The sequence below is a fragment of the Corythoichthys intestinalis genome, chromosome 10, assembly GCF_030265065.1.
Source record: "Corythoichthys intestinalis isolate RoL2023-P3 chromosome 10, ASM3026506v1, whole genome shotgun sequence".
Lineage (NCBI taxonomy): Eukaryota > Metazoa > Chordata > Actinopteri > Syngnathiformes > Syngnathidae > Corythoichthys > Corythoichthys intestinalis.
In genome coordinates this window covers 52802841-52830768 of record NC_080404.1, presented here as the reverse complement: position 1 = coordinate 52830768, position 27928 = coordinate 52802841, and the positions used below count along the sequence as shown (strand labels likewise).

At 40.0% G+C, this 27928-nt stretch overlaps 1 protein-coding gene across 1 annotated transcript in view; it reads left to right on the top strand.

The window, feature by feature from the left end:
* Positions 1–27698, top strand: part of LOC130922560 (bone morphogenetic protein receptor type-1A-like) — a 68132-nt gene extending 40434 nt beyond the window's left edge. Inside the window, exons 3-13 of the mRNA XM_057847388.1 lie at positions 1833–2072; positions 9817–9982; positions 14308–14410; positions 14483–14582; positions 14653–14740; positions 14808–14943; positions 18365–18557; positions 20237–20534; positions 20600–20775; positions 26931–27061; positions 27124–27698. Of these exons, the coding sequence (XP_057703371.1) occupies positions 2006–2072; positions 9817–9982; positions 14308–14410; positions 14483–14582; positions 14653–14740; positions 14808–14943; positions 18365–18557; positions 20237–20534; positions 20600–20775; positions 26931–27061; positions 27124–27249 (1584 nt within the window). The 5' untranslated portion in view covers positions 1833–2005 and the 3' untranslated portion in view covers positions 27250–27698. The remainder of the gene's footprint in view (positions 1–1832; positions 2073–9816; positions 9983–14307; positions 14411–14482; positions 14583–14652; positions 14741–14807; positions 14944–18364; positions 18558–20236; positions 20535–20599; positions 20776–26930; positions 27062–27123) is intronic.
* The last annotated feature ends 230 nt before the right edge of the window (positions 27699–27928 follow it).

Sequence of the window (27928 nt, the reverse complement as noted above, 5' to 3'; positions counted from 1 at the left end):
TGTATGTAATTCACTAGGTCCCCCCGTGTGGGTCTGGGATTTTTGCTCACCGTTCTTGTTATCATTTTGACGCCACGGGGTGAGATCTTGCGTGGAGCCCCAGATCGAAGGAGATTATCAGTGGTCTTGTAGGTCTTCCATTTTCTAATAATTGCTCCCACTGTTGATTTCTTTACACCAAGCGAAGAGTGAAGACTTACAGAAAACGTTTGGCCTCCGTTATTGCCAACAAAGAGTAAATAACAAAGTATTGAGATGAACTTTTGGTATTGACCAAATACTTATTTCCCACCAGGATTTGCAAATAAATTCTTTAAAAATCAAACTATGTGATTTTCTGGGGTCTCTCATGGTTGATGTTTACCCATGTTGACAATTACAGGCCTCTCTAATCTTTTCAAGTAGGAGAACTTGCACAATTGGTGGTTGACTAAATACTTATGTGCCCCACTGGATGTGTCTCTGTTTTTAGAGGAAGAAAAAAAGGAACTAACAATTTCCTAAGAAAATCGTCCATTAGATTAGTGTATTCGTGGACACACTGGCTGCTATTGACGGCACTAGACATCCAATTCATTTTGATTATATTGGACGTCTAGTGCCTTCAATGGCACTGAAACTAGAGCGTTCACAGCTAGTCTGCTGTGGGCATTTACAGGTCACTTCCTGTTCATTTGAAGGCATTTACAGGTTACTTAAGCTCCTGTCACACTAGGGGTTGGAACCTCTTGGTACTTCGCGATACAAAGCTCCCGATAACGATGATCTCGCGATATGCCGATAAAAAGATTATCGATACATTGGTCAGGAAATTCCCCAAAACAACTAACACACAGAAAGACAAGCTTCTGCTATGAATTGGAATGAGTTTATCTCTGAGAGTGAATGAGCATTCGTTTATTCGCAGCCATCTCTCCCTCTTCAAACAGATTGGACATCTGAGGCGTTCAACGTCAACCAATGAGTTTAATTTGGGGGCTTTTCAGGTTATTTGCTGTTGATTTTCAGTCACTCCCTGTTGATTTTGAACCATTTCAGGGTAACTTAAGGTTGATTTTAGCGCATTTATGGGATGCTTCATGTTGATTTTGGGTTACAAAACAGGGAGTGACTCGGTAATCTCCCCAAATGAGCAGGCAGTGACCCGTAAAATCCCTAAATGAACAAAAAGTGACTTGTAAATGCACCAAAAATCGGAAAGACTGGCTGATAATGCCCTTATTTTGGATTAATTAACATTAATTCGGCTCTCCCAGTCTAAATGGATTGGGCGTCTAGCGCCGTCAATGGCAGCCATAGAGTTAGCAGGTACACTATTATGGTGGAAGAGTTTGGAAGCAACTTGTTGGTTACTTATTTTTAAACAATGACACCTTTTGAAAATCGATACATCGATTCTTGGCGGGTGCATATCGATAACCTGGGTATAAAGTATCACGGTATATCACCGTTTCGATATTTTGTCACATCCCAATTCCACACTTACTACGGTTAATTCTTGGGATTTAAACGGGTATCCCTGATGTGGGAAAGCAACTTTACGGGTCGACTGACTCGGAGATTTCACTGGTCGCATTGTCTGTGATAAAAGGATGATTCAAATAATGCTAGTATAATGTCTGAAACTTACCTGGACATTAGAAATCAATGAATAAATAAATTGCTACTGGATTGTTGAGCCATGGAAGAGACGGCCATATCCACGAAGACATCCTATACAAGTTTGAATCAGTTGATTTAAACGCAGACTGGTCCTCACTGATGTATGTTCTACAAAATATTGTGAAAATAATTCTCATGTAGTCCTAAAGTAAATTGATGTGTGTCGCCAGCGTTCCGGGTCCCGAGAGCCAGCGAGCCAGAAGACCTTCTTGTCATATTGTGATAGCCTGCGAGCGAGCTAACCTGAGAAGTCTCCGGACCCCTGCGTCTTATCGGGACCACCGGGAGCGTCCGTCCCACATCTCCCCGTCCCGCCCCGGCGTCCGTCCAGCCGCGCTACAGGATGGGAGCTCTCCTTTTGCGGCTGGCCGTCATGGCTGCCGCTCTGCTGATGGTCCTCAGAGCAGAAGGTACTGACAGTCGCACCAACTTGTACATTTCAATCATTATTATTATTATTATATGTTTTGAACTAAACATCAATTATTAACTACGAATCGTATTGCTGCCACCCCAAAAAAACAGTCCAGCATTATGTTTTTACGTGTTATTGTTTACATGTTAGTATCAAGTAAAAACGTGATCACTATCATGTAAAAATGTGATAGTTATCATGTAAAAACGGGCTCACTATCACATAAAAATGTGATCAATGTCATGTAAAATCGTGATAACAACAGTGGCACCTAGTCATACAGTCGCATCGACAATTGATCCTTTTGACAGCCGACGTAAAATTTGACTCGTCATTTGTCTCAACATGTGACAACATGCTCAAAATACGACGATTTATGACTGCGCCGCAATTTCATTGTTTTCCCGCAAGAAGGACGCACGGTGGATTTTCTTGTGAGATAAATCAACCAAGATCGCTTATCATGTACAAACGTGATAGTATGTAAAAGTGTGATATTGTCATGTAAAAACTAGGGCTGTCAAAATTATCGCGTTAACGGGCGGTAATTAATTTTTTAAATTAATCACGTTAAAATATTTGACACATTTAACGCACATGCCCCGCTGAAACAGATTAAAATGACAGCACAGTGTCATGTCCTTTTGCTACTTGTGTTTTTTGATGTTTTGTCGCCCTCTGCTGGCGCTTGGGTGCGACTGATTTTATGGGTTTCAGCACCATGTGCATTGTGTAATTATTGACATCAACAATGGCGACTACTAGTTTATTTTTTGATTGAAAATTTTACAAATTTTATTAAAACGATAACATTAAGAGGGGTTTTAATATAAAATTTCTATCACTTGTACGAACATTTATCTTTTAAGAACTACAAGTCTTTAACAGAATGTTAATAATGTTAATGCCATCTTGTTAATTTAATGTCTTAATAAACAAGTACAGTATGTTTAATGTATCTATCCGTCTTGTCTTATATTTCCATTCCAACAATAATTTACAGAAAAATATGGCATATTTTATAGATGGTTTGAATTGCGATTAATTATGATGAATTAATTTTTAATCTGTGCTTAACTCGATTAAAAATTTTAATCGTTTGACAGCCCTAGTAAAAATGTGATCACTCATGTCGTAAAAACGTAACTTTCATGTACAAAGGTGATACTGTCATGTAAAAACATGATCACTGTAAAATTTTGATAATTATTTAAAAATATGATCATTTTCATGTAAAAACGTGATACCGTCATGTAAAAACATGATCACTATCATGCAAGAACGTGATAGTATCATGTAAAAAGGTGATCTTATCATGTAAAATTGTGATAACTATTACCGTATTGGCCCGAATATAAGACGGTGTTTTTTGCATTGAAATAACACTGAAAAAGAGTGGGTCGTCTTATATTCGCGGTCTAGACATTATACCCATTCATGACGCTAGATGGCGCCAGATATCATTGAAGCGATGTTCTGTCATGACAGATCTCAGCTACTCTTTTTAGTGTAACCAGTTTGCATTATTTTATTGCAGTGTTTTTCCTTATTCAGATTTGTTTAAAGACTACAGTTACAGTTAAACTTCACTTTGATGGGTAATGCAGTTATTGCAATTTTGTTGTTTTATCACAATAGATTGGTTTATTTACATTTCAAAAACCAGAAGCCATTCATTTACAAATGTGATTGCACTTTAGTTTACATTAGGGCTGTCAAACGATTAAAATTTTTAATCGAGTTAATCACAGCTTAAAAATTAATTAACCGTGATTAATCGCAATTCAAACCATCTACTGATTTTTCAGGAAATTATTGTTGGAATGGAAAGATAAGACACAAGACGGATATATACATTCAACATACTGTACATAAGTACTGTATTTGTTTATTAAAACAATAAATCAACAAGATGGCATTAACATTATCATTCTATTAAAGTGATCCATGGACTTCTTAAAAGATAAATGTTAGTACAAGTTATAGAAATTTTATATTAAAACCCCTCTTAATGTTCTCGTTTTAATAAAGTTTGTAAAATTTTCAATGGAAAATTAACTAGTAGCTCGCCATTGTTGATGTCAATAATAATTATGGTGCTGAAACTCATAAAATCAGTCGCACCCAAGCGCCAGCAGAGGGTGACAAAACACCAAAAAACACAAGTAACAAGTGGAAATGACACTTTGCTGTCATTTTAACCTGTTTGAGCGAGGCATGTGTGTTAAATGCCTCAAATATTTTAACGTGATTAATTTAAAAAATTAATTACTGCCCGTTAACGCGATTAATTTTGACAGCCCTAGTTTACATATTTAAATGTTCAGATATTAAGATTTGAATGAGGCAAAATAACATGCTTTTTTTCTCTCAAATATCTTGTTATAATCATTTGTTTCGGATGTACTGTAATTATTTTCTGTATAAAAAATAATTTGGTGTTCAAAAAGTATTTTTTTCAAACTTGAGTCTTGAAAAAGAGGGGGTCGTCTTATAATCAGGGCCGTCTTATAGTCGGGCCAATATGGTATTGAAAAACCTGATATTTCCAATGTAAAAATGTTGATAATTCTTTAAAAATATGATCATTATCATGTAAAACGTGATAGTATCATGTAAGAATGTGATAGTATCATCTAAAAACATGGTACTATCACGTATAAATGGGATAGTATTATGTATAAAAGGTGATATTATCATGTATAAATGGGATCCTATCATGTAAAAAGGTGATTGTATCATGTATAAATGTGGTACTATCATGTACAAACGGGATACTATCATGTATCAACGGGATGCCAACATGTAAAAAGGTGATAGCTATCATGTAAAAATGTGATAATATGCAAAAACATGGTACTATCATGTAAAAAAACGGGATACAGGACTATTTAGAGGTTGTTGGGGTTTTTTTTTAGTGGCAACAATACGTTTCGATAACTAACCAATCAAAGCATGTGTAAACATTCACACGCTGAGGTTCGACAAGTCCGCCTGGTCCTCGCGAGCATTCTCCGCGCTGGCGCCGCAGGAAGCTGTTGAGTTGATTGTTGCCGCTCTCACTTCCTTTTCGCTCATGAAGCGTTTCCTGTATGACGGCGAGCGGCGCTCAACCTTCACAACGGTCATTGTTGGGCGGAAACTACTCTCACGCCCTCGTTTCCCCTCTCCGCAACCTCAACTTTTATCAGCCACACACGTCCGTGTATTATTTTGATGGAGTAACTTATCTGCCAAATAGCTTGCTAATGATCAGTTTTTTCATGTTAAAGTACCTACCACCAAAATGTGCATGTCATATTTTAGCAAAACAGTGTTGTTTTTTAATAAATATATAATATATATATATATATATATTATTGAATTTAAAAACAAAAAAAGGGGGCGGGAGAAGCACAATCTCCTTTATTGTTTCTGCCATTTGGAAAAAAAGGAGTGGGAAAGACTTTTTTTATAACTATTTGTTTCATCTACAAAACATATTTTCTATAAAATAGGGGAAGAAAACACCAAAAAATCTTATTTTATAAAATTTTATTTTTACATATTTTTTTAGGGCTGTCAAAATGATCGCGTTAACGGGCAGTAATTTTAAAAAAATAATCACATTAAAATATTTAGCACATTTAACGCATGTGCGGAACGACCCACTCACGCATTCCCGCGAACAGACTACAATGGCGCCGTTTTAAGTATATTGAGAGCTCAGAGGCAGAGACAAGCGAGTGGAGTGGACACAGGTATTCATTGGAGCCGCGCTATTTATTGGTATAAACATGGCACCTCTTCCACAACAATTATATCTATTGTGGCGAGCGACATGATGAAGAATGACACAAGATCTTTTTCTCAACACCCTGTATTGTCCACAACGCATAGAAGATATACCATTTGCTGCCACCACTGACAGTCATGGTTGCCCAACTTCTCAACAATTATAACTATTGTGGCGAGCAACGTGGGGAAGAATGACAGGAGATGATCTTTTTCTTAACACCCTTTATTGTACACAACGCAGAGAAGATATACCATTTGCAGCCACCACTGACAGTCATGGTTGCCCAACTTCCCACCATGCATTTGGGCAGTTAAGAACAGTTAAGTCGCTACAGTATCATTTAGTGAAAGCACAACAAAAATAATATTCCTATCTCTTAAAAAAAAAAAATGTTCACAAAAAGAAAAGCGCTCAATGGAAAGAGAACTGGCATTCCCAATCAAAATTGCTATGGAAAATAATACTCACAAACTCTATTCAAATATTTCGTTTAGCTCAACAAATACACTAGATGGCAATATTTAGTCACAATATACAAACTATCAAAATTACTATAACTTGAACTCACATTTATCTTTTAAGTCTTTCTTTATAATGTTAATGCCATCTTGTGGATTTATTATTATAATAAACAAATACAGTTCTTATGTACAGTATGTTGAATGTATACATATTCAACATACAATTTCTATAACTTGTACTAACATTTTTCTTTTAAGAACTACAAGTCTTTCTATCCATGGATCGCTTTAACAGATTGTTAAAAATGTTAATACCATCTTGTTGATTTATTGTTATAATAAACTAATAGTCCTTATGTACTGTATTTTGAATGTATATATCCATCTTGTGTCTTATCTTTCCATTCCAACAATAATTTACAGAAAAATATGGCATATTTTAGAGCTGGTTTGAATTGCGATTAATTACGATTAATTAATTTTTAAGCTGTGATTAACTCGATTAAAAATTGTAATCGTTTGACAGCCCTACATTTTTTATTTAAAAAGAGAACGGTAAATAATTTCTTAGCTCCCCACAAAATAATGAACACATCAATCTTCCAGCAATTCCCATCAAATGCATCCAAATGGACTTGACTGCCATTTGACGTCCAATCCATTTGAAATGGTAAGATTGGCAACGAATGAACGACCAACCTTCCCACTTCAAACGGGTTGGACGCCTGCTAGTGATAAACTCATTTCAATTCACAGCAGAAGCGCAAGGGGGGCCCGTTTAGACTGCGCCGACCGTTTCCGTGACGACCGGGCGGCTGGTAGTGTGCGCACTTCATGTCCAGACATGTTGACGCATTTTGGTGTTGTTGCTGCGAGGAAGGCAGGCTGGAATGTGACATGCGAGAAGAAGAAAAGAGAAGTTTGGCTTTAAGAAAAGCGATAAGAACTGATAAGAAAAAATCTAGACGCTCTTCTCGCTTTCTCGTACAGAAACAACACGGAGCGGACGCATCAGTTGCGAAAAGTTGATTTGGAAAGGGATTTATAAATAGCCCCAGATGGGTCACATGTCTGCGTTCTGATGTGCTGATAACGCCATGCGGCTCATCGTTATACTAGGGGTGTGACAATATATCGAAATGGCGACATATCGCGATACTTTGTACCCCAAAAGGTGCTCCTGCTAAGAACAGTTATGTTGTTTTAAAAAGGTTTCACTGTTGGGAAGAAAAAAAACAGTAACCAACACGTTGCTACCAAAATTTTCCGTCTTGGTAAGTCGATCTCGAAATGAACATATCACACAGCAACGGCAAGGTTATTTCTTAGTACTACTGAATACTGATAATTAGAGCTGAAACGAATACTCGAGCAACTCGAGTAACTCGAGTTTAAAAACTGATCCGAGTAATTTTATTCACCTCGAGGAATCGTTTAATTTTGCCAGCTCTAAGCATCATGTTTTGGCCGGACTACTTTTAATGCGGGACAACGCGCTGACGTCACGTGCGTAGAGGAAGAAGCAATAATAAAAAAATAAAACTTACCGCAGCCGAGAGCCTCTACAAACTACGCCGACCTTGCTAAAAACTACGCCCGCATGATGCTAGTTTGGTAGCAGGTAGTGTCCGATGCGTCAAAGATATCGCATGCATTTAGTACTAGATGCGAAATGACAGACTCGGCCGCGTCTGGGCAGCGTCAGTAAACAGCCGCCATCTTTAAGCAGTAGACTTCTCATCGCTAATAAATATAACGTTACAATCACATGCTCACGTAACGTTAGCCCTTCGGATGGCTAGGTTTCTATTGATTTTGACCACTGTCGGTGCGTGGCTAACGTGTCTTACATAAGGCTTTATTTAATCTGTAAAAACACAGCGCTGTAGAGTGATGAGTGCGTAAAATTAAAACATAATAAATAGAGGTGCGCAAAATTTCCGATTCTTAGATTATTCGCGATTCGGCCGTGGAAGATTCGAGAACGATTCACAAACATCCAAATTCCGATTATTGAAATATGCCAAGTAAAGCGGAAGTACAACACACTCAGCGCGCCGCGCGGTCTTCGGCACGCAATGAGGAAGAACGGAGCGAGAGTTGCTAAACATCATGCTTCTCATTACCCGGCTCCTCGGGTAATGCCAATGCTCAACTCACGCCTCTAGCTCGACTCATGCCACGAGATAAAAAAACACAACAACATACCTGACTGCTGCCGAAAAGCTGCTACAACGTCATCCACATAACGTTACGGTAGATATCATTTACATAGGACTAGATGCACTATAGATTCGGTAGCGTGAGCAGAATATCTACAAAAAGCTAGATGCGCGCGTTAGTAATCGGCCGCCATCTTAAAGCAGTACACTTCCCTGCAAGACTGTTGTAGCGAACCTTCTGAGCAACCTAATTAACTTTTTATCTAAAATACTCCTAAATCGGTAAAATATTGACTTGAATCTATCTTTACAATAGTTTTAGAAATTTCACATGTCGAAAGTAGACAAAAGGGAAATTATGGAATAACGGGAGCAATTTTAACAACTTTAACGGTTGATTCACAACATTAAATTAATTGAATGTAGTTTAAAGCTGCTGATACAGAATGGGGACTGGAGTTTTTTATTTACTTTTATTTTTGTATATTTGTTTACTGTTATATGTTAACTTGATACTGAAATAGTAGTTTGGTTTAGTCTGAGAGTATTTTTGAACAATTTTGGAACTAATGTACAAAACATTTAAAAATAAATAAATAAATTAAAAAAAAAAGAGGGAGGGTGCATCAATAATCGTTTTATAATCGAATCGGAGCCTCTGAATCGTAATCGAATCGTTAGGTGCCCAAAGATTCCCAGCTCTAATAATAAAGCTAACTGTCAGTTTTAGCTCAGTAATCATTGCTGAATAAATGTGCTCCAATACAACAGGTATCATACATTTATTTTGAATACTGCAAAAACTCAAAATCCTACCAGTACTTACAGTTTAGACTAACTTAAAAATAGCTTGACACAAATGGAAACTAAATTAAAACACGTGGGAAAAACACGTAGCTTTCAAGTGATGTGTTTTATCAAGCGTAATTACATTTTTAGGTAAGAAATATGTTTTTTTTTTTTTTTTTAATAAGATCTAGAAGTTTTTTGAGTGAAAGCAGTGAATTTTTTTTCTGGTCACATATGAGATGCAATTTTTGGCTGTTTTCAACAATGTACATCACAAATAAAGACATTGATTGACTGAAAATGGTTCAATATTGGATTAAATGTCTTTTTTTCCTCATGTATATGTATAATTGCTCTTTACCTAAAAAAAAATGTTTTATCCGATTACTCGATTAATCAATAGAATTTTCAGTCGATTACTCGATTACTAAAATATTCGATAGCTGCAGCCCTACTGATAATGTTTTTCTTTTGTGCTGTATCGGTATCAGTGGAACACTGTTAGGAAAACAATCCCACGTGACGTATTTTTTTGGTCGGCTTCGGCAGGCGCGGGTCAGAACCCGGACCACGTCCTGCAGGGCACGGGCGTGAAAGCGGAGGCCAGGCGGCCCGGCGACGGCGACTCCACCGTGGCCCCCGAGGACGCCGCCCGCTTCCTCAGCTGCTACTGCTCCGGACATTGTCCAGAAGACGCCACCAACAACACCTGCCAGTAAGACACACTCTGATTGGGTAGTGTTTAGAATTTTCAACACACTCAAATTTACAACTAGCGATACTCAAAAGAATACGTGATACCACATACTGTATATAAAAAAAATATGTTTACAGTGATCCCTTGTTTTTCGTGGGTTATGGGGAGCCCACCCCACGAAAACGAAAATCCGCGAATTAGAGGCGGAGCTTTTTTTGGGTGTGTTCAATGTATTTATTCAGATTCAACAGCATTAAAAGTTATGTTTGAGTCAAAGTCAAAAGTATGATAAAAAAAATAAATAAATAAACTTATACAGTGCTGGCCAAAAGTACTGGCACCCCTGCAATTATATCAGATAATGCTCAATTTCTCCCAGAAAATGATTGCAATTACACATGCTTTGGTCATAATATCTCCATTCATTTTGCTTGCAAAATAAAAATACAAAAGAGAATAGAAAATTTTTTTTAAGTATGATCATTTTACACAAAACTCCAAAAATGGGCCGGACAAAAGTATTGGCACCCTTTGAAAAATCATGTGATGCTTCTCTAATTTGTGTAATTAACAACGCTTGTTACTTACCTGTGGCACATAACAGGTGGTGGCAATAACTAAATCACACTTGCAGCCAGTTAAAATGGATTAAAGTTGATTCAACCCGAGAAGCAAAATTGCGAGGAAGCATGGGCAATCTCAAGGCTACAAGTCCATCTCCTAAGACCTGAATGTTCCTGTGTCTACCGTGCGCAGTGTCATTAATAAGTGTAAAGCCCATGGCATAGAGGCTAACCTCCCTAGATGTGGTCAGAAAAGAAAATTTGACGAGAGATTTCAACGAAAGATTTTGCGGATGGAGGATAAAGAACCTCGACTAACATCCAAACAAGTTCAAGCTGTCCCACAGGCCGAGGGTACAACAGTGTCAACCCGTACTATCCGTCGGCGTCTGAATGAAATGGGACTCTATGGTAGGATACCCAGGAGGTGCCCACTTCTGACCCAGAGACATAAAAAAGCCAGGCTGGAGTTTGCCAAAACTTACCTTAGAAAGCCAAAAACGTTTTGGAAGAATGTTCTCTGGTCAGATGAGACAAACGTACAGATTTTTGAGAAAAGGCATCAACATAGAGTTAAAGGGAAAAAAACAAGGCCTTCAAAGAAAAGTCACCACAGTCAAACATGGCGGAGGTTCCCTGATGTTTTGGGGTTGCTTAGCTACCTCTGGCATTGGACTGCTTGACCGTGTGCATGGCATTATGAAGTCTGAAGAATACCAACAATTTTTGCAGCATACTGTAGGGCCCAGTGTGAGAAAGCTGGGTCTCCCTCAGAGGTCATGGGTCTTCCAGCAGGACAATGACCCAAAACATACTTCAAAAAGCACTACAAAATGGTTTGAGAGAAAGCACTGGAAACCTCTCAAGTGGCCAGTTGTGAGTCCAGACATGAATCCCATAGAACACCTGTGGAGAGATCTGAAAATGGCCCCCTTCAAATCTCAGAGACCTTGAGCAGTTGGCCAAAGAAGAATGGTCTAAAATTCCAACAGAGCATTGTAAGAAACTCATTGATGGATACCGGTTGTTCGCAGTTATTTTGTCTAAAGGTTGTGCTACCAAGTATTAGGCTGAGGGTCCCAATACTTTTGTCTGGCCCATTTTTGGAGTTCTTGTGTAAAATGATAATGATTTAATTCTTTTTCATTCTCTTTTGTGTTTTTTCATTGCAAGCAAAATAAACGAAGACGTTACTACCAAAGCATTTGTAATTGCGAACATTTTCTGGGAGAAATTGAGCATTATCTGAAAGAATTGCAGGTGTGCAAATACTTTTGGCCAGCACTGTATATTGTTATTAACAAGGAAAATGCAAAAATGCATATATTATAATAATTAGAGATGTCCCGATCGATCTGGATGCCGATCGATCGGGTCCGATCACGTCATTTTCAAAGTATCGGAATCGGCAAAAAAATATCGGCCATGCCTTTTTTTAATATATATATTTTTTAATTAAATCGTTTTCTAATTGTATTTAACGTTACAGACATAATATGTTACACTCATCCAGAGTCTTTAGGCTTAAGGGAGGATTATCAAAAATATCCCAATAACGGCGGCAATTAATTTATTAAAAAATGTGTCATGTTGAAATATTTAATGCTATTCATATTTGCGCTGCACGGCCCTCTCACTCATTGTCGCGCTGAATTTGTAATGATGCCGTTTTACCAATATCGAGAGATAAAAGGCAGCGCATAACAGGTAGAATGATTTTTGGCAGTCTGTGGAGCTTTGCTGCAATCGACTATAATCTTGAAATCCCTCTCCCTATGATTAGAAATATCATGGAAAGCTAAGTGGGGAAGCAAGGTGGCAATGATTTTTGTCTTAACACCTTAAGTTCCCAAAGCAGAGAAGATATATCCATTGGTAGCACGACGCACAGTCATGGTTTTACTTCCCATCATGGTTCCACTTCCCATCATGCATTGGGGGCATGGCTGCAGTATCATTTACTGAAAGCTCAACAAATACACTAGATGGCAATATTTAGTCACAATAGACAGTCGTAAGTCTTTCTATCCGTGGATCCCTCTCACAGAAAGAATGTTAATAATGTAAATGCCATCTTGAGGATTTATTGTCGTAATAAACAAATACAGTACTTATGTACTGTATGTTGAATGTATATTAGGCCTGGGCGATATGGCCTTAAGTACGTATCGCGATAAATTGAGCAGATTTAACTCGGTAACGATAAATGACGATAAATTCGCCCAAGCAGACTGTTTATACAATTTGAAAATTTGAATCAATGCATGGAATACAAATTAACCATTTCTCGTTAAATTTATTTCACCAGCTTTCAACTTAACAATTGCACATGCAGTCTAAACATTACGTATTAAAAAAAATCTTGTAAACAATAAGAATTCTAGTGTGAACATTTATAACAGCTTGTATGACTTGAAAAATGTACAACATTATAAAAATCAATATGACGACTGTGCAAACATGTCATTCTAACACAAATGACTTGCAGCTTTAACAGTACACTTCAGACAACTTATTGGTAATGGCTGCTGTGACATTATTATTCAACACAAGTGTTTGTCAAGGTTTCAGTTTATTTATTTTTTTTTTTTCCGAAACATTTTTTAATACATGCACCCCCACACAGACACAACCAGATTAAAGCTGTATTGCTCTGATGCCAATGAAACATTTAAGGTTTTATGATAGCAGAATAAAGCAAACACATACAGAAAAATAGCTGTGCCCAGTCCACTCTTTAGTTTCAGCCGTTTCGACAAGGTTAGAGCCACTGTCCGACTCTTTCACGTTCCTTTGTAGCCGTTGTCAGCCGCTAGCGTTAGCCTGTGGCTTGGCTACCAGAAGAAAGCATCCTCTCCTGATATCGTGAGAACCAGGGAGGACAGCGGGTGAAAGCCCGCCTGGAACCCGCAAAGAGTTTACTTTATGTCGGGTGAAAGTTTGGCGAAGCTAACTTAAGCCCGACTCCATCCCGTTTACTTGTAGCGTTAGCTGCTAGCGTTAGCTGCTAGCGTTAGCCTACCGGGCTTCTGTTTGATTGGCTTCCTGAAAACCACGTGACTCCATACGTAAGCACACTGTCTGCTTTCTTAAAGGGGAATGAACATACCCGAACAACACAGCGTCAAAGCGGGATAAAAAGATGATATTTAAAACCAGGGAGGACAGCGGGTGAAAGCCCGTCTGGGACCCGCCGAGAGTTTACTTTATGTCGGGTGAAAGTCTGGCGAAGCTAACTTAAGCCCGACTCCATCCCGTTTACTTGTAGCGTTAGCTGCTAGCGTTAGCCTACCGGGCTTCTGTTTGATTGGCTTCCTGAAAACCACGTGACTCCGTATGTAAGCACACTGTCTGCTTTCTTAAAGGGGAATGAACATAGCCGAACAAGACAGTGTCAAAGCGGGATAAAAAGACTATATTTTCTTGTTTTATCAAATTACCGAATTTACCGCCATGGTCAAAATTACGTCGGTCATCGTGAAGAATTTCGGTGACGGTAAATTTTCGGTTTACCGCCCTGCTCTAATGTATATATCCGTCTGAATTTATTCATTTTTTTTCTTAATGCATTGCCAAAATGTATATGATCGGGAAAAATTATTGGGAATGATTGGAATTGAATCGGGAGCAAAAAAAAAGCAATCTGATCGGGAAATATCGGCAGATACTCAAACTAAAACGATCGGGATCGGATCGGGAGCAAAAAAACATGATCGGAACAACCCTAATAATAATAAAATAATACTATCACATTAAGGACGCTCGGGTGTCTTTTCTCAGAACCAACGGTCAGTGCTTCGCCATCATCGAGGAGGACGAGCACGGCGAGCCAATCCTCACCTCGGGCTGCATGAAGTATGAGGGCTCGCACTTTCAGTGCAAGGTACGTTCACGCGAGCACCCACCCAAGCGGTCAAAACGCACGACCCGACGGTTTGCCGGTTTCCATTGGCAGGATTCCCCGAACGCTCAAACGAGGAGAACCATCGAGTGCTGTGCCACCGACTTCTGCAACCGAGACCTACGACCCACGTTACCCCCACAGGCCCCTTCAGGTAGCGATCGCGCTTCGCCGCCGTCTAAGGACGTCCGACCCGGCGGCTAATGAGTTAATTGCGTCAGTAGAAGGCAGCCCCCACTGGTTGGCGTTCCTCATCTCCATGACGGTGTGCTGCTGTATGCTCATCTGCGTCACGGTGGTCTGCTACTACAAGTACGACCAAGACTTTTTAATTTCCTCATAAAATCTACATCTTTTAAAATAACCCTTTGTGTGTCAGGTACAAGTGGCAGAGCGAGCGTCAGCGTTACCACAAGGACGTGGAACAGGAAGTGTTCATCCCAGTGGGGGAGTCACTCAAAGACCTCATCCATCAATCTCAGAGCTCCGGCAGCGGTTCGGGGCTCCCCCTGCTGGTAATGACCAGGGGTCTGAAAAAGTCATCTTTGTTACAGGCCACGTTGTAATTAGTTTCTTTGGTGATGTTGGTTAACCTATTAACTCATTCATTCCCAGCCATTTTCACCAGTGCAACCCCTTCGATCCCGGCCGTTTTACTGGATTTTGACTGATTTTGCAAGGCTCACAGAAAATTCTGTTCTATTGCTATATAAACATGGAACTAGGGCTGCAGCTATCGAGTATTTTAGTAATCGAGTAATCGACTGAAAATGTTATTGATTAATCGAGTAATCGGATAAAACTTTTTTTAGGTAAAGAGCAATTATAAATATATATGAGGAAAAAAAGACATTTAATCCAATATTGAACCATTTTCCGTCAATCAATGTCTTTATTTTCGATGTACTTTGTCGAAAACAGCCAACAATTGCATCTCAGATGTGACTAGAAAAAAAAAATCACTGCTTTCACTCAAAAAACTTCTAGATCTTATTAAAAAAAAACATATTTCTTACCTAAAAATGTAATTACGCTTGATAAGACACACCACTTGAAAGCTATGTGTATTTCCCACGTGTTTCAATTTAATTTCCATTTGTGTCAAGCTATTTTTAAGTTCTAGTTAAGTTTTAAGTTAGTCTAAACTGTAATTACTGATAGGATTTTGAGTTTTTGCAGTGTTCAAAATAGGGCTGCAGCTATAGAATATTTTAGTAATCGAGTAATCGACTGAAAATTCTATCGATTAATCGAGCAATCGGATAAAACAAATATATTTTTAGGTGAAGAGCAATTATAAATATACATGAGAAAACAAGACAGTTCATCTAATATTGAACCATTTTCAGTCAATCAATGTCTTTATTTTCGATGTACATTGTTGAAAACAGCCAACAATTGCGTCTCAAATGTGACTTAAAAAAAAAAGACTAATTCACTGCTTTCACTCAAAAATACTTTTAGATCTGATAAAAAAAAATATATTTCTTACCTAAAAATGTAATTACACTTGATAACACACATTACTTAAAAGTTAGGTGTTTTTCCCACGTGTTTCAATTGAAATTCCACTTGCTACTTGGTGTTTGATCCAGCAATGACTACTGAGCTCAAAATGACAGTTAGCATTATTAAGTTTTTATTTTACACCCTAATCACTCTACAGCGCTGTTTTCACTGATTAAAGCCTGTATGTAAGAGTTGGCCACGCATCGACAGTACTCATGATGAATAGAAACCTAGCCCTCCGCAGGGATAATGTTACGTTAGCGAGTGACAGTAACGTTAATCTTATTTATGAGCGCTGAGAAGTGCTGAGAAGTGCTGAGAACTTCTTTAAGATGGCGGCTGTTTTATTAACGCCGCCGTGTCGGTCATTTCGCATCTAGTTCTACGTACATGTGATATCTATGACACGCATACAGACGTTACCTGCTACCACGTAGCAACATGCAGGCGTAGTTTTTAGCAACGTCGCCGCAGTTTGTAACGGCTGTCGGCTGCAGTAAGTTTGTTGGTTTTTTAGTCCTTCTTCCTCTACGCACTTGACGTCAGCGCGTTGTCCCGCATTAAAAGTAGTCTGGGCAAAATGTGATGCCTAGAGCTGGCAAAGTTAAACGATTCCTCGAGGTGCATAAAATTACTCGGATCAGTTTTTAAACTCGAGTTGCTCGAGTATTCGTTTCAGCTCTAGTTTAAAGTAAATGTATGATACCTGCTGTATTGGAGCACATTAGGGACCTGTGCTACTTGGTGTTTTATTCAGCAATGGCTACTGAGCCAAAACTGACAGTTAGCTTTATTATGTTTTAATTTTACACCCTCATCACTCTACAGTGCTGTTTTTACAGATTATATCAAACCTGTATGTAAGACACGTTAGCCACGCATCGACAGTGGTCATAATCAATAGAAACCTAGCCCTCCGAACGGCTAACATTACGTGAGCGTGTGACAGTAACGTTGTATTTATTAGCGATGAGAAGTGTACTGCTTAAAGATGGCGGCTAATTACTAACGCTGCCCAGACGCGGCCGAGTCTGTCATTTCGCATGCGATATCTATGAGACGCATCGGACACTACCTGCTACCAAACTAGCATCATGCGGGCGTAGTTTTTAGCAACGTCGGCGTCGTTTGTAGCGGATGTTAGCTGCAGCAAGTTTTTTTTTTCTTTTTTTTAATTGCTTCTTCTTCTACACACCAGCGCGTCAGCGCGTTGTCCCGCATTAAAAGTAGTCCGGTCAAAACGTGATGCTTAGAGCTGGCAAAATTAAACTATTCCTTGAGGTGAATAAAATTACTCGGATCAGTTTTTAAACTCGGGTTACTCGAGTTGCTTGAGTATTCATTTCTCTTCTTTCAACAGGGAAAAAAAGTTAGTTCATGTCTTTTTCCATTCTTTTGAAATCAGCGTTAGAAAATTGCTTAGTTTGAGCAATTTTCCAATTTTTGATGAAAAAACTGACAAATTGAGCTTTTGTGAAAGCATACATTTCAAACATAACTTTGACTTTAACACAGCTATTTTTTTCTTTAGTTACATCTGAAACATCAGAATAATGTTTTCCTTTCACAAAATAACATAAAAAACAAGACAAATAGAGCTTTTCATAGCAAAGTAACAATTTATTTACAAATAAATAACAGATGACGCTGTTGTGGCCGCGACAGCCGGGGTAAACTTTTCCCTCATCGCCGCCTATCTCATTAAGATGGATTTTTTCGAGTCTTTCTTTTGTGGTGACCACTGCCTCGTGGCAGAGTTCGCGGCTGGGGAACTTGTGTTCCTGGGGGGAACTGGTTTGGCTGTGCGCCTTCCCGTGCGGGACACAGGAGGGCGCAGGCTCTACTCAGCAAGCAGCATGGACTCAACGGCATCGTCTGCTGCACTGGGGGTCCCGGTCGTTCTGCTCGGTCGTCCAACGCCTGGCATCCCGGGCGTCCTCCCGGTTGTTCTGCTCGGTCATCCGCCGCCTGGCATCCTGGACGTCCATTCGGTCGTCTTCCGCCGGCGTTGAATCGGGTTTGGGGTCTTACCAAATGCGCTACTGCCCTCCAGTGGCCAGTTTTATTGCTTTAAAATGGATTTTCAGCATTTTGCTTTGGAGCTAAGTTGCATCAGAACCTAGAGATGTCTCTTGTGGAAAAAAAAAAACGTAAAAGACGTATAAATACGTCTTTGGGACACTGAAACAATTAAAAATAGAACATATTTATACATTTTTGGGAGCAAATGAGTTAATATTAAGCTGGCCTCACAGGCAACATGGATTGGACGTCTAGCGCAGTCAATGGTGCTGAATTAGGATTGCCTAACTTCTTTTTGTCAACTAAACATGAATGACATGAATTTTATTTTAGTGGAAAAAGATGTGCATGATTTGCTTTTCCAGCAGTTTGAATGTTTTGTTTTGTTTTTGTTTTTGTCTTCAGGTTCAGAGGACCATCGCCAAGCAGATCCAGATGGTGCGTCAGATCGGCAAAGGGCGGTACGGCGAGGTGTGGCTAGGCCGCTGGCGAGGCGAGAAGGTGGCTGTCAAAGTCTTCTTCACTCGAGAGGAGGCTAGCTGGTTTCGGGAGACGGAAATCTACCAGACCGTCCTCATGAGACACGACAACATCCTCGGTAAATTTCCTACCGTCAAAAGTCAACATGACATGACATGAGGAAATCAAAACTCAAATCAAATTTCTTTGAATATTTTGAATAAATAATATTATGTATTTAAATAGTATTATCAAAGGGAACCTCGGACTTAACTTGTAGGCTCTAATAAGCCAAAATTGTTCTCTTATACTAAAATATTATTAGAAACACATATACTATTGCCATTGATTTAAAAATCTATAACATTTTTTGACCTGCGGAGGGTGCCATGTTTTACGCACGCAATGCACGCTGGAGGTGATGAGGCGGTTGGGCTGGACTTGGAGAATAGCTGTACTAGCTATTAAGCGAAGCTAGTATGACAACTGGCAGGATTTTTGTCACATTCTGCTGCTAGTCAGATTGTTTTGTTACAGAGATGTGGGATGAGTTCCCAACCTCGTACCTGCATCAAATTCCAGCTCATCAGCAGTGTCTTTAAATCGATCCTAGGCGGCTTGCCGAGAATTGACTTGATGCCATTTGACAGTTTATACTGTATATTACAGCTGGGAATCTTTGGGCACCTAACGATTCGATTATGATTACGATTCAGAGGCTCCGATTCGATTATAAAACGATTATTGATGCACCCCCCTCCTTTTTAATGTTTTGTACATTAGCTTCAAAATTGTTCAAAAATTCTCTCAGGCTAAACCAAACTATTTGAGTATCAAGTTAACATATAACAGTAAAAAAAATACAAAAATAACAGTAAATAAAAAACTCCAGTCCCCATTCTGTATCAGCAGCTTTAAACTACATTCAATTATTTCAATGTTGTGAATCAACTGTTACAGTTGTTAAAATTGCTCCCGTTATTCCATAATTTCCCTTCTGTCTACTTTTGTAAAAGTTTTAAAACTATTCCATCATTTAAAGATAGGTTCAAGACAAGATTCTGCCGATTTAGGAGAATTTTAGATAAAACGTTAATTCGGTTCGCTACAACAGAGCCTTCTAGAGAGGTCTACTGCTTTAAGATGGCGGCTGTTTACTAACGCCGGCAAGTCTGTCATTTCGCATCTCTGCTCAATAATACATGTTCTAACACCGCCATCGTCTGTCATTTTGCATCTAGTTCAACATATATATGATATCTACTGTAGCCGTATGTTTGTAGCAACTAGCAACTGGGTGTTGTTTGCAGCGGCTGTCGGCCGCATTCGGGTATTATTGTGTTTTTTATCTAGCAGCGTGAGTTGAACATGATATTTACTCTACTACCATTCCTCATTGCGTCCCAAAGACCGCGTCTACTGCGTTTTATTTCCGCTTTACCTGGTATAATTCAATAATCGGAATTTGGATGTTTGTGAATCGTTCTCAAATCTTCCACGGCCGAATCGCGAATAATCTAAGAATCGGAAATTTCGCACGCCTCTACTGTATATCCCTTCAGTGTTAGTTGCATCATTGCCTTGTTTTGTCGTTTGTCTGCCTAGCCCTATCCGCTCATTGACTCCCATTGATGGCGCTCAACGCCCAATCCATTTTGACTTATTTCTAATTATGAAAGTAGAAGAACAATAATATTTTGCAACAAAAAAAAACATAATAATTTTGGGCTTTTTTCCTAACAAGGCTTAAATCTTTTGAATAACTGCTCCACTATAGTGAGCACTGAAATGATTATTAAGAAGCGGTTGTGTGTGTAGGCTTCATCGCAGCAGACATCAAGGGGACGGGGGCCCTGACGCAGCTGTTCCTGATCAGCGACTACCACGAGAACGGCTCGCTGCACGACTTCCTGAAGACGGCCACGCTGGACACGGCCACGCTGCTGCGGCTGGCCTACTCGGCCGCCTGCGGCCTCTGCCACCTGCACACAGAGATCTACGGCACGCAGGGCAAACCGGCCATCGCCCACCGGGACCTCAAGAGCAAGAACATCCTCATCAAGAAGAACGGCGCCTGCTGCATCGCTGACCTGGGTCTGGCCGTCAAGTTCAACAGGTGGGAATGTGGACCGCCGCTCGCTCGTTTGTCTGACTCACCCTCTCCTCTCTTGCCGTCTGTAGCGACACCAACGAGGTGGACCTCCCGCTGAGCGGGCGCATGGGCACGCGGCGCTACATGGCCCCCGAAGTGCTGGACGAGAGCCTCCAGAAGAACCACTTCCAGGCCTACCTCATGGCGGACATGTACAGTTACGGACTGGTCGTCTGGGAGATGGCGAGACGCTGCGTCACTGGCGGTAATGTCACTTGTCAACAGCAATAGACTTCCTAACCCATTTCATTCCTCATTTTTAAAATACAATAAAATTTTAAAGACTGAAGTCGATGCGGACAGTTTCGCTTGAATTATGCAAAGATGGCAGAGCAATAAAAGGGTGGCTACTAGAGGTGGGACTCTTTGGGCACCTAACTATTCGATTACGATTCAGAGGCTACGATTCGATTATAAATCGATTATTAATAACCGCCCCCGCCCCCCACCCCGCTATTAGCTGCTTTTAATCTTTTGTACATTCGTTACCAAAACTGTAAAAAATGAAGAAAAAAAAAAAAAAGGCCTCGCAGGCTTAAATAAACAACTATTTCAGTATCACGTTAACAGTTAAAAACAAGAAATAATATACTCAAATCCCCATTCTGTATCAGCAGCTTTAAAGAGCATACGACAGGAGAAAAAAAGTCTTAAATAGCATTATTATGTGAATTAGAATCATATTTTGAGACGATTCGACTATACACAACAATTTAGCAAAGCTAAAAATAATGGTCAAAACTGTCAACTTCACCTTTACTGTCGCACCTCCCGAACGATATTTTATGACACCTAAATCGGACATATGTCATTTCCCTTCCCCGGCTTCGGAGAATGTAAACAAACCAAGAGGCGTGACAGCTAGCCGACATGCTAACCCGAACCGAGTGATGTTTCAAAGTCTTCGAAGCGGAAAATCACACATAACTAGCCCGGATTATTTGACATGACGACTGGGTTGTCGATTGTCTTTGCGGACCGGCAAACCGCCCGGCGGAGAGCAATTTATAGCTCGTTCCACGGAGGAGGGCAGCTGCAGTTGTTGTGCAGCTAACGTGCAGCTAATGTGCACGAGGAGAACTTTTTACATGCCCATCAATGATCAAACGTAAGTAGTCCTTTATTTAAAAAAAGTTTGTAGTGTTTACTTTGTAATCGCTGTACTCGTATTTGACATAATACAAAACAAGATGTTTACTCACTTCCTCGTAAATCCAATGGTCCCACAGTAGTAGGGCTTGTTTTGGCCAATATCCACGGTGAATGGGAACCTTTTGAAACTCCAAAAAGGCGCATATGCCTCTCCCTCATAAAGCAAGAATTTTTTGCAGCCACTTGGCTGGCGTGATGCGAAAAATAAACTATTAATCTGCAAAATCAGCTGAATCCTTAGTCCTCATACACAACAGTACGGCTGTAGTGAAGAGGACGTCTTCAACCGTACACATCACAGCGCCCTCCTCCTCAATGCAAGACCGAAGGCGAAAGTCACTCATTTTCATGGCGCGGGATTAAAAAAACTAAATAAATATAGCGATCGCTTCCACACACGTCCAAGCGGTCCATATCATTCAGGAGCATAAAATACCGTGCGTGTTATGAAATAAACATGCTTTTTCGTGCCACATGCACTTTAAACTACATTCAATTAATTTAATGTTGTGAATCAACCGTTAAAGTTGTTAAAATTGCTCCCGTTATTCCATAATTTCCCTTCTGTCTACTTTTGTGAAAGTTTTAAAACTATTTTAAAGATAGATTCAAGTCAATATTTTGCCGATTTAGGAGTATTTAAGATAAAAAGTTAATTAGGTTTGTTTGGAAGGTTCGCTACAACAGCCTTGCAGGGAAGTCTACTGCTTCAAGATGGCGGCCGTTTACTAACGCCCACATCTAGCTTTCTGTACATGTACTGCTAACGCCACTGAGTCTGTTATTTTGCATCTAGTCCTATATAAATATGATATCTACCGCATCATTATGCGGACGTAGTTTGTAGCAGCTGTCGGCAGCAGTCAGGTATGTTGTTGATTTTTTTATCTCGCGGCATGAGTTGAGCTACAGCCGTGAGTTGAGCATTGTCATTACCCGAGGGGCCGGGTAATGACAAGCATGATGTTTAGCTACTCTCGTTCCATTCCTCGTTGCGTCCCGAAGACCGCGCGGCGCGCTGAGTGTGTTTTACTTCCGCTTTACTTGACATATTTCAATAATCGGAATTTGGATGTTTGTGAATCGTTCTGGAATCTTCCACAGACGACTCGTGAATAATCTAAGAATCGGACATTTTGGACACTTCTAGTGGCTACCTGTATATACAGAATAAACATTGGCCCGGCTTTCACTCGCGGACACCTCCCCCCTCAACCAAACTCGTCAGTGCTGACGACTTTGGTGGGGTTGGGGGCTTAGCCACACTAAGCCACAGGGTTGCTAACTCGTTCGTAACCTGGGGACTACCTGTAATTGTTGAACGTCACTCTCCCTCCACTGCACACCACTGTCCATATTTGTTTTTATTTCCCACATTACTTCATTCCGTTGCTGAGCAATGCAAATCAACATCATCAGCGGTCACCCGAATTCTGATTTTGGAGACTCGAGAGTTCAGACCGCAGCCACAGATCAGATTTAAAACCGCATACGAAAGTGACCTAGAGCGGATATGAAGTTGTTCACTTCTTTGCGGCTTGTCCCGCTCAGAACTTCAAGTTAATGCCTCACTCAAGTCGGAAAAAGGCAAAAAAACTTGGATTTCTGCATTAAAACCTACGTTATGAACCTAGCATCAGTGACTAGCAGCAAGTAATGATGTAGTGTAGGGCTGCAGATACTGTATCAATTATTTTTGTAGTCAATTAATCTATCAACCACAGTGATCCCTTGCTACTTCGCACTTCAAGCGTTGCGCCCTCAGTCTATCGTGGATGATTTTTCAATTAAAAAAAAAAATACAGATGAGCTGTCCCGTGCCGATCGCGTAGTCTCACGCTCGCTCCCTCCCTCCCTCTCCCTGCTCTTTGTTCGTCAGCCCGTGCAGGAGTTGCTTATTAAAGTTAACGATGTTGACAAAAGTTTGGGTTTGATCTTGCCTGAGGCGTGGACTTCAAAGCGCTGCATGTGTCAATCATCGTTTAACTTGCTAAACAGTTGCTGTGGCAACTCAATTGTGTGCAAGCGAGAAGTTTGAGTGGACTCACTCAATGAAACATTCAATAAAGCCAAGCATTTTTCTACTGCAGTACTTTATTCTTGATTAAAAATGATCCAGTGGGACAGTAACATGTTTAAAACTTAATATAATTATTACATTTGAAGTGCTTAAAAACCATTTATCAAAATATATATACAGTATATATAAGTATATATAAGTATCAAATACTTGTTCTCCCCACTGTACATACTGTATTTTTTTTTTTTTTATTATACTTTGGGTGAAAAGTGAAAAAACATGTCTTATTTGTATCTCTTTCCCATGCTAAATCTGAATAAGTACATTGAACACAAACAAAAAAAAAATTCACGTTTTTTCAGTTATCGCGGCGGGTTCTGGTCCCCATTAACTGCGAAAAACGAGGCCTCACTGTAGTAGTTTCGAATAATCAAGTAATCGGATTAGGAATGTTAAATGCATTGTAGAATAAATTTTAGGAGATTTAAAACAAAGGCTTGCAAGGATTGCAATTTCAAAAGAGCATTAAATGTGAATGCAAAATAAAAACATTTGCAGGAATTTCAAACGTTGCAGGATTGCACTGTCATTTAAAAATAAATAAAAAATACTTGAGCTTAGCCTCAAACAGTATTAAAAATAAATAAATGAGGATCCATGTACAGCAAAAGAACAATTGGCAAACAATTGCATATGAAAAATCCGCTAGCTTAAATGCTATTAAATGCTAATGTATTTTTTATTTTTTTTACAATGCGCTTAACAAATAGTTCAAACACTTATTCCCACAAAAAACAGCTAAATATACGTACAAACTAAATAACGAATGCATAAAAAAATCTATTAGCTCAAACAAAAACTTATGTTGGTCTTAACAGGGAGCAGCTGGATTCAGCCATGTGAAAGGAGTTATGTCATATTCACTGTTGGGCCAAAGGGCAGTGTAGCCACCCAAATAAATAAAACTAAATGCAAACACTTTCAAAACAAGCAGCTACAAGTCCACTCTAATTAAACGAATACGCGAAGCAGCAAAATTTGATTCGTAACTTTTTTCCAATCGAGTTACTCGTGTTAATCGATTAGTCGTTGCAGGATTAATGTAGTGGTAATATAAAGTGGGGCAAATAAATATTTAGTCAACCACTAATTGTGCAATTCTCCCACTTGAAAATATTGGAGAGGTCTGTAATTGTCAACATGGGTAAACCTCAACCATGAGAGACAGAATGTGGGGGGGGGGGGGGGGGGGGGGGGGGGAACTGAAAATCACATTGTTTGAGTTTTAAAGAATTTATTTGCAAATCATGGTGGAAAATAAGTATTAGGTCATTACCAAACGTTCATCTCAATACTTTCTTATGTACCCTTTGTTGGCAATAACGGAGGCCAAATGTTTTCTGTAACTCTTCACAAGCTTTTCACACACCGTTGCTGGTATTTTGGCCCATTCCTCCATGCAGATCTCCTCTAGAGCAGGGATGTTTTGGGGCTGCCGTTGGGCAACACTGACTTTCAACTCCCTCCACAGATTTTCTTTGGTGTTGAGCTCTGGAGACTGGCTTGGCCACTCCAGGATCTTGAAATACTTCTGACGAAGCCTCTCCTTTGTTGCCCTGGCTGTGCGTTTGGGATCATTGTCATGCTGAAAGACCCAGCCACATCTCATCTTCAATGCCCTTGCTGATGGAAGGAGATTTTCACTCAAAATCTCTCGATACATGGCCCCATTCATTCTTTCCTTTACACAGATCAGTCGTCCTGGTCCCTTTGCAGAGAAACCGTCCCGAAGCATGATGTTTCCACCCCCATGCTTCACAGTGGGTATGGTGTTCTCCGGATGCAATTCAGCATTCTTTCTCCTCCAAACACGAGAACCTGTGTTTCTACCAAAAAGTTATATTTTGGTTTCATCTGACCATAACACATTCTCCCAGTCCTCTTCTGGATCATCCAAATACTCTCTAGCGAACCGCAGACGGGCCTGGACGTGTACTGGCTTCAGCAGGGGGACACGTCTGCCAGTGCAGGATTTGAGTCCCTGGCGGCGCATTGTGTTACTGATAGTAGCCTTTGTTACTGTGGTCCCAGCTCTCTGTAGGTCATTCACTAGGTCCCCCCCCCGTGTGGTTCTGGGATTTTTGCTCACCGTTCTGGTTATCATTTTCACGCCACAGGGTGAGATCTTGCATGGAGCCCCAGATCGAGGGAGATTATCAGTGGTCTTGTATGTCTTCCATTTTGTAATAATTGCACCCACAGTTGATTTCTTTACATCAAGCGTTTTACCTATTGCAGGTTGTCTTCCCAGCCTAGTACAGGTCTACAATTTTGTCTCTGGTGTCCTTCCACAGCTCTTTGGCCTTGGCCATAGTGGAGTTTGGAGTGGGACTGACTGAGGTTGTGGACAGGTATACTGATAATGAGTTAAAACAGGTGCCATTAATACAGGTAACGAGTGGAGCCTCGTTAGACCTCGTTAGAAGTTAGACCTCTTTGACAGCCAGAAATCTTGCTTCTTTGTAGGTGACCAAATACTTATTTTCCACTCTAATTTGGAAATAAATTCTTTAAAAATCAAACAGTGATTTTCTGTTTTTTTCCCCACATTCTGTCTCTGATGGTTGAGGTTTACCCATGTTGACAATTACAGGCCTCTCTAATCTTTTCAAGTAGGAGAACTTGCACAATTGGTGGTTGACTAAATAATTATTTGCCCCACTGCAACAGTGCGTATATGAGAATTTACTGTTCTCCGACAATGAGGCAGATGGCTGACCTGTTTTAGCATAGATATTGATATAACGGTGCAAAAATGCTATAATGTAACTGCAAATATTTCATAAATTATGCAGTACGCAGATTGAGACAGATGTCTGAGAACATATTACTTAGTGAGATGCATGTGACAATGTTGTGGCATTAGCAATGCTCTTACGGGCAAATATTTTATTGCTTTTTCATTTAATTTTTTCATTAAAAACATTGAAATGAAGGGGGTAAACATTCTCCTTAATTTTTTTTTTAACATCATAAAAAAAACAAAGGGAAAAAATGTATTTTTATTTTTTTTTGAAAAATTCATTAAAATGTATTTTTAATTAAAAAAAAAAGTCATTAAATATTATCAGTCATCTATTTTTTTATTGGAATTTGATTTTATTTTTCATCCCCTTTTGCGCACGCAGGCATAGTGGAGGAGTACCAGCTTCCTTATTATGACTCTGTGCCATCGGACCCGTCCTATGAGGACATGTTGGAAACTGTGTGCGTCAAGGGCCTGCGTCCCACAGTGTCCAACAGGTGGAACGGCGACGAGGTGAGTCCGCCGGAAGCCCGTCCCGGCCGCCGCTCGTCCCTTAACTCTTGCTTTTTCGCCAGTGCCTGCGCGCCGTGCTGAAGCTGATGAGCGAGTGCTGGTCGGCGAATCCCGCCTCCCGCCTCACCATCCTGAGGGTGAAGAAGACGCTGGCTAACATGGTGGAATCGCAGGACATCAAGATCTGAAGGCCGCCCGTCCCGCACCCTCGAAAAACAAAAAACCCGCGCTCGTCCTTCTCCACGCTTTCCGTGAAAGCAACGCAGACCACTTCCTGTCCTCTTCGGCGACTTCCTGGGAAAATCAAACAAGAAAACAATTCAAACTTTGGAAATTTCCCGATCGCGTCGGTCTCGGCCGGCGAAGTCGTCGCTGTGGACACGTGCGCCGTCCTGTTTTTGTTATTTTGTTGTAGTCTGTTTATCAATGAGGGGCTAACCTCAGTGGGTGGAGCTGATGGGACGGGGACGCTTCGTTTAGAACACAAAAAAAAACTTGATAGGACTCGATTTTTGTTTAACTTGATGTTCCCGTTAAAGCTACAGTGCCTTGCAAAAGTATTCGGCCCCCTTGAACCTTGCAACCTTTCGCCACATTTCAGGCTTCAAACATAAAGATATAAAATTGTAATTTTTTGTCAAGAATCAACATGTGGGACACAATCGTGAAGTGGAACAAAATTTATTGGATAATTTAAACTTTTTTAACAAATAAAAAACTGAAAAGTGGGGCGTGCAATATTTTTCGGCCCCCTTGCATTAATACTTTGTAGCGTCACCTTTTGCTCCAATTACAGCTGCAAGTCGTTTGGGGTATGTTTCTATCAGTTTTGCACATCGAGAGACTGACATTCTTGCCCATTCTTCC